At 44.9% G+C, this 10,742-nt stretch overlaps 1 protein-coding gene across 8 annotated transcripts; it reads left to right on the top strand.

Annotated features, from left to right (window-relative positions):
* Positions 1–722: 722 nt before the first annotated feature.
* Positions 723–10,493, top strand: LOC146760247 (rho GTPase-activating protein 32-like). Of its 8 annotated transcripts, none has more exons than XM_085550787.1 (8): positions 723–854; positions 3,449–3,587; positions 4,097–4,492; positions 4,789–5,196; positions 6,440–6,922; positions 7,405–7,603; positions 8,290–8,435; positions 8,657–10,493. In XM_085550787.1, the coding sequence occupies exons 5-8, from the start codon at positions 6,751–6,753 to the stop codon at positions 9,112–9,114; spliced, it is 975 nt and encodes a 324-aa protein (XP_085406913.1). In that variant the 5' UTR covers positions 723–854; positions 3,449–3,587; positions 4,097–4,492; positions 4,789–5,196; positions 6,440–6,750; the 3' UTR covers positions 9,115–10,493. The 8 variants fall into 8 exon arrangements, with proteins under 8 accessions (XP_085406913.1, XP_085406914.1, XP_085406912.1 ...); XM_085550788.1 differs by having other exon boundaries at positions 4,085–4,492; XM_085550786.1 differs by having other exon boundaries at positions 3,817–4,492.
* Positions 10,494–10,742: the final 249 nt, after the last annotated feature.

Here is a 10,742-nt window from a genome sequence, read left to right as displayed (position 1 = left end):
CCACTCTAGAATTAATCTGAGAATAGATTAACAGCTCTTGTCAGTTCTCTAAGTCAGGTTTCATTTGTATAAATTTGAAATTCGTTTTTTAAACCAGTTGGAAATTGTAATATTATATTAGAGAAGAATTCACACTCAACTTTAAGCATCTGTGTTTTGATTTGTAGGTGGTTTTGCCAAGGTAAAACTCGGGCGGCATCTTCTTACTGGTGAAAAAGTTGCACTAAAAATCATGGAGAAAGTTACTGTAGGGGTAAGCCAAAAGGCATTTAAATATGAGAATATCTTCTGTTGGAGTTGTGGAGTTCTCAAGAACATGGGGGCAGGTGGGATGGTACATACGAATGCAGCCTACTGGTCCCATTGCCTTTTGAAAGATGCTGTAGAGCTGGAAAAAGTTTAACAGAGCACCACAAATCTTCTTCCTCGTTGTTCAGAGGGCAGTATTCTCTGGCTGTAAAATGGAGGAAGTTATTACGTTATTACATTACATTACATAATTGTTACATTATTACAGCAACTTTACCAAAATACCAATGAAAATGCTGAATGTTTTGTTTTTCAGTTTTCACAGCTCTGTTTCAGAATTTCTATGGGAGTGATGTCAGTCATTGCTGAGTTGATGTTGAATTGTGTACTGTCCCATATGTGTTTGTTATGTTTCACAGCAGTCAGATGTGGTACCTGGTATGTCACAGTAGTTAGCGATTTCATCGCTTGCTTTTATGGTCTCTTAAGGATGACTTGCCTCATGCTAAAACAGAAATTGATGCCATGAAGAACTGAAGTCATCAACGTGTTTGCCCATTGGATCACGTAAGAGAGACACCAAAGAAATATTTATAGTCGTAGAGGTAAGAAATAGTTTCTGCTTTCTGTGCTGTCATTGTTACTTACCTTTCTCTGATACTCTCTAAATGCATTTTCAGATAACCTTATCTTACAGGGAAGCTGTTTGATTGCATTGTTTCTAAGGACCGCCTTTTGGAAGAGGAAGCTCCAGTCTTTTTTTGACATATTGTTTCAGCAATTGCTTCTGTTCACAGTCAGGGTTATGCCCAGAGACCTCAAACCAGTGAGCCTGAACTGTAGTCAGTCTTCCATAAATAATAATGAATGTGTTTTTATTTTTCTGTTGGGAGAGAAAGTTACAGTACTCCACTCCATTCCAGTGGATTGCAGGAGAGAACTTAAGGCGGGAGAAGTAACACAAAGTAGAACTAATGGGTTGATTGAATTGATAGAATTATTTACTGAGATAAAGGATAATAGTTATGATGAATGCAAAAGCAATTGCTCACCACCTACCAATCAGTGTCCAGTTAGCCTCCTAGTAGTGGAAGAGATTGACATGAAGTTATACCCCCTTCAAAACTCCTTCCACAATATGTCATATAGTATGGAATATCCTTTGGCCAGTTTAAGTCAGCTGTCCTAGTTCTGTTCCTTCTCACTTCCTTGGGCTCTCAGCTGAGATTGACTATGGCTCTGTACAACGCTGCCTGGCAGCAACTGTAAGCATCACTGCGCTATCTCCATTGTTTCTCTAGAATGAAAACGTAGTATTAAATCAGACACTGAAGAAAATAATTCAGTTCCAGCTGAAAATCAGAGAATAACTTGTGCTTAGGATTCTTTCCCTACAGGAAATGTTAGATAATTATTGCTATTTGGTACTGTGTTGTGTAGCTGAGCTGGATTTTGTTATCCTTGAAGAAGTATCTTCCTCTGAAAGGGGAGTAAAACATGATGCTCCTAATGAGCGGAGCAGAGACACAGATCTGATCTGAGTGTTGGTTTCCCATTTTTGTGATGCTCTTTGCTGCAGTTTGTATCTAGAGAGAAGCCCTTGTGGTGTCAGTCTGTTGTGTAACCTGCTCTAGTTTTGTGCCTCAAGGAAGAGTGATCCTTTAAACAAATGGTGGCTGTACAGAGGGTATGGGGTGAGATGCATTCCTCTGGCCCCATCCAATGGATTTTCTGTCACTGAAGACATGAAGCACAGGTTAGGTACTGGAAGGTTTGAATATTTCCTCACCAATAGGTTAGAGCTTGGCATTTTGTAAGCTGCTGGTATCTCTCAGTAAAGCAAATCATTACAGCACGAGCATTTTCCTAGGCATCTTATGAAATCCCTCTATCTAAGGCTACTGGAAGGCACTCTGAACAAAAATCATTCTCCCCAGCTTCTCTTCTCTGAGTGGGAGCTTCAGCCCCCTGCACAGGCTGGAGGTCATCCCCAGAACTTGCTTCAGGTTGTTATCCTTCCTGGCCAAAAACCAGATACAGTATTGTAGATGTGGTCCAGTGAGTGTTGAAGCAGGAATGACTTGTTGTGGTCTGGTTGTGCTGCTTTTTAATGCAGCTGATGATCTTGTTGTACTTCTTTTCTGTCAGAGCACACTGCTGGCTTGCATTCAGCCTGTGGTCTCTCACCACTTGTCCTCCTAGTTCCATACAGTTCGGTCTGTTCATTAAAATGTTTCAGTAAGTTGGTCTGGTCCTACGAAGTTGTATGACTGCAGTAAGCAGTGTACATGGTGCGCTGTGAGTACTGCACACATTCCTCTTGGCAGCTTGTGGAACAGACATTGTGCATTGTTTGGATTGTGTAAGCATTCCTGTTGGTCTCTTGTGATGCTTACCTTCTTAGAGCACCTTTCCATGTTTGGCTCTACATATTTTGGTACCTTACTTGTTCTGTTTGGCTTAGCAGGGAAGGTCTTCTTCTGAAGCATCCTCAGTCTTGGTCTGGGCAGCATACTTAGAAATGACATGGACGTTACATGAGTGGGTGATCAAAGGGGGGAAGAACTCACCTTTCTGATCTGTTTCCTTTTAGAAAACAGTCCTGGAGAGGATTTGCTTTCCTTGTTTCCTGGAGACTTGGATTCTTAGATGGTTTTGACTGCAGCTATTTCTGATGTTAATTCCTTTTTCTGTACTTTAGTAGCAAAGTGCACGTGGAGTGCTTTGGGAATTGTCTGAAGTTGCCAGGTTGCGTGTGATCACATATGTAACGTGGAGTTATGTGTGGTGCCAGTGATAATTCAGTGTGATGAACTTGAAGACTTTCAGTAGAATTGCAGCCCTAATAGAAACAATGACTTGAACTCTGGAATTCTGTGTAAAATCATTAGCTAGCTTGTGGTCCAGGTCTTCAAACCAAAGGCTATGAGGTGCTGCTCTTGTTGACACAGGCTGTGAAAGATGACTTGAGCTCTAAGAGTAATTTCCCTTCTGCTCTTGATATGAACGTCAAATCCAAAATTACAGTATTAAGAACATAATATAAAAGTTTTTGCTGCTGGCTTGTGGACCTGCATTAGCTGTTAGCCATAGTTTGGAACTTGCAAAGCAATCTTATTTAGATTTTAGTGATGAAATCTTTTGATGAAATCTTCCTTTTAATTCTGCAAAAGAATCTCAATGGCACATTTCTTTTCAGTCTGAAAAGGCTCTGACATAATGAAGATGTGCCAGACTGCAGCCATGTGCCAGATGTGTTTGGATCCATGGAATTTTCTGATGTAGCTTCAGTGTTTGAAGAATCTCCGCTTGATCTAAATACTCAGAGAACAAAGCAGGTGTGTAAAGATGTAGTGCTAGTTTCTTACAGAAAAAATATAGCACTTAATCCAGAAATTTACTTCTCATTGTATATAGTGCTTACTCCATACTTCAGTATCTAGTAAACCTTGACCGAAGTAAGATACAGATTGAGCAAAGTATGTTAAGCATAAATTTTGGTGCCTTCTACCTGTAGGCCATGGTTCATTTTACAAGAACCCTAACTCCAGTGTTTGGTTTGCACAGAAATAGCAAGCAAGGGAACAAGTAAAGGAGTCAGTGAGGATTTTAAAACGCAATGGAAAGTGATAAGGCACAGTTGATAAGATTTTGGAGTTAGGTTGGATGTACACAGAGCTTTAAAGAGGAAGAATCTTCAGGAATAGTCAGCATGGATTGACCAAGGGCAAATTGTACTTGACCCACCATTGCTAGGTGAGCTTCTGCTTTAAAGCATCAAGCTGCATAAAGAAGGCAGTTTTAAAAGCAAGCTTACCAATTCGTTTTTAACCAGTGATTTTTTCAGGAAGGAAAGCTTTTAGATGCTGTTTGCTAATGGAAGATGGAGAGAGGAAAAGCAAGAGAAAGGCATGATGTGTGCATAGCCACCACATCCCATCTGCAGCGTTCTCCCCCTCTGCAAACGAGGAGCAGCTCATCAAGCTTGGCCTGGGCCATGGAAAGGAAGCATGCTAACATCTGGGCCAACCCAAACGAGTTAGTTCTGCAGGTTGGTTGTTTTCTGCTGTTTGTCTCACGTCCTGTTGCTCAGCGGTAGATTTGTTCATGTTCAGTGCCAACAGGAAACACCCAACAGGTGGGGTTTGCGGAGAAAGAGGTCCTGCAGGTCTTGTGTGACACCCATGGAACCGTAGCGAGGCTGCATGTGTGTAAAACACCAGGAATCAACAGAGGTGTGAAGGTGAGCTGTGGGCTGCAGTACCACAAGGAAGGGATGTGTGTGCTCTGGGTTTGGATGCTTCTGTGTGTTTTAAGTGACTGAGATACCACTGCTCAGTCTGTTTGAGTGTATAGAAGAAGTGTAACATCCATTCTGATGGAGTATTGTGAACGGAGCCCTGTGGGTTTGAGACCTGCCTTTAAGCTTGTGGGCATCATCCAGGAGTTGGGGATGGGGCAAGGGAAGTTGGGGTGAGGGATGAAGCGTAGGAACAGAAACTTCTTTGGTCCATATTAACTCCTCCCTTTTTTGATTAGGAATCGATGTGGGTTTCTTTTATAAAGAAACAGACTCATTGTGAAGCCTGTGAATGAATTGATTCACGCCTGCTGATTGGTGCTGTTCTCTACAAGGAGCTTCAGTGGAAATGGACACTTCTGGTCCACTGTCTGGCCCCCTCCTATGTGCTCAGATCAGCCAAGTTGTCAAGGCCTGGCTCTTGGTTGGTGAGTTGTGCCAAGGTCAGAGAGTTGGATTTTCTGGGCTTTGAGACACGTCTTCAAGATGCACATTGTGTTATTTCTGATGTGTTGACCTGTTGAGGTCCAGCCCCAAATGAGGATTCAAGTACTACCACAGCAGGAATGGTTTAGATTGGAACTGGAATGCAGAAGGTTGGAGTCAGCAGGAGCAGGGAATCGATCATCCCCCTGTACTTGGCACTGGTGAGTCCTCACCTTGAGTTCTGTGTTCAGTTCTTGGCCCCTCACTGCAAGAAGGACACTGAAATCCTGGGATATGTCCAAAGAAGAACACTGAAGGTGTGAGGTGTCTAGAGCACAAGTCTTTTAGCAAGCACTATCTTAGAGGCAGCCTTGATTTCTCCAGCTCCAAGCTTTGTGCCACAAGAGCTCTCCTGCTTCTAACTGTGATGTGAGACCGTATGGAAGGCTCTGCAGAAGTCCTTCCTTTTCTTGACTGTATTTTGTGTGGCTTTGGACTTGTTTTCATCTTCCTCAAAGCCCTCTGCCCAATTCTGTGTCCTTCTCTGCAGCCATGAATTCAATATGGAGCAGGTTCCTGAGCTCAGCGTCCAAGACATTCACAGCGTGAGCTCCCTGTGTAAGATGTATTTCAGGGAGCTCCTGAACCCTCTGCTGACCGAGCAGCTGTATGCCAGGATCTCTATAAGCTCAGGGCAATGTCTTGGAAATGACACGTACCAGTTCCCTGGCCATCCTGGTTAGTGGTTGTAGCAGTGCCCCAGCTCTGAGGTCTTCTTTCTGTTAGCCCCATGAGTCACGTCTTTGCCACATCCTGCCTCTCACTGATGGCACTTGTGGTGGTGCCAGGAGGTGCTTATTTAAGCTATTCACAATGGTTGTGAGAATTCCTTTTCCTTTGCTGTTCTCCTGCTATTGGTAGAATGGGGTTAATAGCAAAGTGGACTTGGAGACGAATGCCTGCTGCGAGGAGCTGCACTGTGCAATCAGGCTGTAAAGCTGCCCAGTGCTTGCACCGCTTGGCCTTGATGGCACGGGCTGTGTGTATAATCAGGAGGGGTGTTAACTCTTTGAAAGGGCCGATAATATCAGTTCAAGAGGAAATGGTTTTATGTTGAAAGAGGGAAGATTAACGTTGGATGTTAGGGGAAAGTTCTTTACTAGGAGAGTGCTGAGGTCCTGGAACAGGCTGCCCAGGTACGTTGTGGATCCCCCATCCGTAGAGGTGTCCAAGGCCAGGTTAGATGTGGCCCTGGACAGCCTGGTCTAGTAAATGTGGAAGATAGGTGGCCCTGCCAGGCAGGGGGAGTGGAGCTTCATTATCCTTGAGGTCCCTTCCAACCCGGGTCATTCTGTGTTTCTGTGTTCCCCAGATGCTTCTTGGAAGGCATCAAGTCTGCCTCAGTGCTGACCACCAGTGCACTGTCCCCATGGGACTTAATAAGACACTTGATTTCTCTGGCAGGGATCTGCTCGGTGATAAACATGCATGCTAAGAACTTAGCGATAGTGTGGGCTCCAAACCTCTTAAGGTAAACTTCTTCTTCCATTTCAACACGATGCTTAGTTCTGCTGTCCCCCAACCCAGGTGCACAATTTCTAGATGACAGTTTCTACTCACTTGTTTAGCTGGGACTGCTGTGTCTCTGATCATCCAGGAGAATTAGTGGCATCACATCAGTGGCATCGCTGTTTGCCCACTGCGGAAGTCTCCAGAGCCCAGCTTGACAGTTTTTGGCTACAGAAATTCAGACTTGGGGAAGTGACCTCGGGGAAATGACTTGTAAGATCTGCCTTTTCTTCAGATCCCAGCAGAGCCAATCTTCCTGCGCCAGCAAAGCTGCTTGCATGGAGCTGCAGATACAGTCAGCTGTTGTGGAATTACTCATCAGCCACACAGATGTCATCTTCTGCTCCAAATCCACACCAGCCATGGGAGAGGGAGTAGGTGAGCATCTTCCTCCATTAGCTTGATCTTGACCTGACAGCTTCATCCAATCCAGGGCTTCTCCAAGACCTTTGAAAATTCTATTACTGTTGAGGAGACAGCAGGCTTCTGGGCTTAGATTAGAATATGGTGCCCCATTCCTGGATCCTTAGTGTGTCCAAACACAAACCTTACATGGAGAAAACCATCACTGCTGTTAAGATTTTTTGCAAGCAGTTGAAGCTTGATTGAAATGTGGCAGCAAAGCTTTCTGAAATCCCAGACCCCTAGTTTTTCTAGGATTTTTGTTTGCCTGTTTTTGATACAGTGAGCTGCTCTTAATTGTGGCTGTGTCCTTTGCCACGAGCATACCTCTGAGCACACGGTTATTTTGAGCTCCTCTTCTTCCAGTGTCTCGGATAAGCAAGTCTGAGAGAAATGCAGAACTGGGATGGCTGTGCTGCTGCTTCCTCCTCCATCTCACCTGTGGTTTTCCCTTGCAGGGCACAGTTCTCTGCCTGGGCCCAAGTCTGTGTGGGTGTCTCCATCCACAAAGCTGCTCACACTGCAGGAGGCACAGGCTGAGAGGAGAGGCCAGAGCAGCTCTCCTGTTGCAACACGGAGCAGCAAGATACAAGTGGAGGAAGGGCCTGCAGCTGTACTGAGGAACTTCAACGCAATCATTGATTTTCCATCTGAAAGGTAAAGAAAGAGGAATTCCCTTTCCAGCCCCTATCATCATTGTTCAGGTGATTTCTATTGGTTTATTTTTTGTCCATTATATCTCCAAGCACTCAACTAAAAAACAGTTGCACTATGGGCTCAGTTCAGCCACACAAGGTGCCTTTCCTTCCTGGTTGGGCAGGCAGTCACAAGATGCAGAAAGCCACGCTGGTGTCTATCCTGGCCTGTGCTGCCTGTACCTGGAAACACTGGGGTTTTCCAGATTTCAGGGCCACGCACCTGAAACCAATTGCGCTTCTCCTGTAAGCAGAGCTGTTGGTCGGACTTGCTGGCACTAGAAATTAAAGATGGCAGTGAGCTGAGGCCAAGGAGGTGTTAACGTAAGAGTCAGAGATGCTTTTGAGCTTCCCTTATGGCTGCACCATTTTCTCAGAAAGCAGTTACGCCTGCCAGCTCCTGTCCTGCTGCTGAGCCTTTGCTCACATGCTCCGCATCTTGCTTGACACGGTTGAGAGGAATGTAGCCAGCAGGACTTGAGGGCTGAGCTGTAGGAATGGAAGCATCCTCTGCTGTTTGAAACAGAGCGCGTTTCTAAGCTGTGTTTCAGCAGTAAGCAGGCAGTGCCAGGAGTAGGGAACTGCTGGCAAGGGCTCGGTGCAGCTCTTCCCTCACCCTGCACCACGACTGCTCTGTTTTCTCTGCAGACCATGTTCTCCCGGCAAGAGGAAGGAATCACCTGCTGGCAGTTGGTGTTCCTGTTTCTGCCTGCGCAAACGATCCCATATGGCCAAACACCAATTGCAGAGCAGTGCCAGGGAGCCTTCCAAAGCAGAACGCGTGGTCCTGGCAGGTAAGGGTGCAAATCCAGCTTTCAAAGCACTGGTTGTCAGCAACATGGGTAGAATTCATGCTTTCAGTGGGCTTGTACCTCCTTCTGGCGTTCAAGCCCATACCTGACATCTTCAGCTGACCCCTGTTTTCCCAAAGGATGAAAAAGGCTTTCTCTGAAGCCTTTACCTCCATGGGCAGAGGAAGTTGGATGCTAACCCCTGTGTATCCACTCCTTCCTAGGTGAATCGAGCTCTTGTGAACCCAGAAGAGCCAGGTCAAGTGCTGATTGCTCAGAGAGTGCTTCCATCAACAGAGACCTCATGGGAAGCACAAGTTGCTGCAATTCAAATGAGAGCCTCCCGTGTGCCAGCAGCGACGGAGAGCAGGAGGTCATTGTTCAGGCACTCATTTCTCCCAGCTCTGCTGAAGGGGCTGATCTGAGCCTGCCAGAAAACACAGTCACCAGCCTGGACTGTGGCCTGGTGCCTTTGCAGAGCAGCCCAGACCAAACACAACCCGAGTGCCCCAACAGCGGCACCTCCAAGCAGGACGAAGTCACTGTCACTGAGGAGCAGCCGAGCCTCTTGGAGGGGGACTTGGAGTCAGGCCTCCAGTCCCAGGCACCCGGCAGCAGCACGAGCTCCGAGCCACTCTCTCCTCAACAGCAAAGGATGAGTCCTGTCTTTCCAAGTGACTAAAGGCACGCTCATGCTCAGTCAACGGGATGGGGTGTTGGAAGAAGAAATGCTTAGAAGAGAAAATTTCCAGTGTTCATTTTAAAATATGGCATTTTAAAAAAGAGAAGAAGATAGAATAAGCAGATGTTGACAGATAAAGGGCACCTCATCAAATTTTGGGAAAGTCCATCTTGAGGAAACTTGGATAAGAGCAGAAAATAACTGTTTATGGATATACCCAATCACTAAAAATACCACCCTGAGTGCCAGCTCATGGCCCCAGACCCTTTTCTTCATTTCAAGAGCTGTCATCACAGAGGGCATCTTCCTGAGCTGGAGACCCTGAAGTAAAAGAATCCTTGGTCCTCAGTTAGTCCATGTAACTGATTTGCCTCGGAGCTGTGAACGTCACGGTGCACTGCTGAAAAACTGGCAGAGTTCCCCTGGAAACCCTGATTTGAATTCAGCAAAGTTCATCAAATCCAACAAGATTCAGAGGAAATGTTACAGGAACAACGAGTTGATATTTTCTCTGAAACTTCCTGGTAGGAGCACTAGAAATGTGGTCAGAAGTCTTTGTGGCATATGTAGGCCTCTTTTAAGAGATCAACATCACCTTTTGCAAAACAGAAAGATGTGGTGATTTATTCACATGAATACTGTGTCTGAACTCCACTTGTACCTGCCAAAGATCCTGCTACCTTCTCAGCTCAGTGAAGATTTGGCCTGCTGTATGCCCTGAATTATGGTATGGTCTTACCAGATTTTCCGAGTGAAATAACACATGACCAAACACTGCTCCTACTTCAGAATATATCCTGAGTTCATCCCACCTAATACAGACAGAATCATCTTATGCTCTGTTATTAGAGTATGAGAGATGGTTTGCATTGTTGACTAAACATACTTTTAGCACCATAGAACCATAGAATATCCCAGTTTGGAAGGAACCCAAAAAGATCATCAAGTACAACTCCTGGATCCACACAGGACTACCCAAAAATCAGACCCTGTGTCTGAGAGCACTGTCCAAAATACTTCCTGAAATCTGGCAAGCTCAGTGCTGTGACTACTTAATCTGGGGAGGCTGTTCCAGGGCCCAATCACCCTAAATCTTACTTCACTGATTCCTGAGGATTTCTTGGATGACCACGTTCCTATGTCATATGTATCCAGGTTAGATTGCATGAACCAAGCAGATCAATGTGATCTCATCCTCAACAATTTTGCATAAACCTAAAAGCACTGAGTTTTGTAAATGGGAAAGAAACACAAAGCAGACGCAGTTCTTATTCAAACTATAAAATGTCTAGGTGTTTCATGGGAAAAATAAATTTATATTGAACATATTTATATGTAAATTTTATTGTACAATAGAAATAAAAGAACATTAAAAACAATGAGAAACGTGCTGTTGTTTTATTCGTCTTCACAATGATGATGAAGAAAATTAAGTACGGAAGGATTTGGCCCAATATTCACTGACTTGTGTTGTCCCAGATTAGACTTCTCTAAGTGTAAACTCAGAGACCGAAACTACTGTCTTGATGTTCAGATGTCCTTTGCCCAAACCAGTGGGGTTGCTCAGGTGTGTATAGGTCTGTGGGTATGTGTGCAAGGACGAGCATGCACATATATGTGTGTGCACA

This window comes from Coturnix japonica, chromosome 6 (assembly GCF_054131305.1).
Source record: "Coturnix japonica strain WE chromosome 6, WE-NBRP24, whole genome shotgun sequence".
Lineage (NCBI taxonomy): Eukaryota > Metazoa > Chordata > Aves > Galliformes > Phasianidae > Coturnix > Coturnix japonica.
The sequence above is the reverse complement of the archived record's forward strand: the minus strand, read 5'-3'. Positions and strand labels throughout refer to the sequence as shown.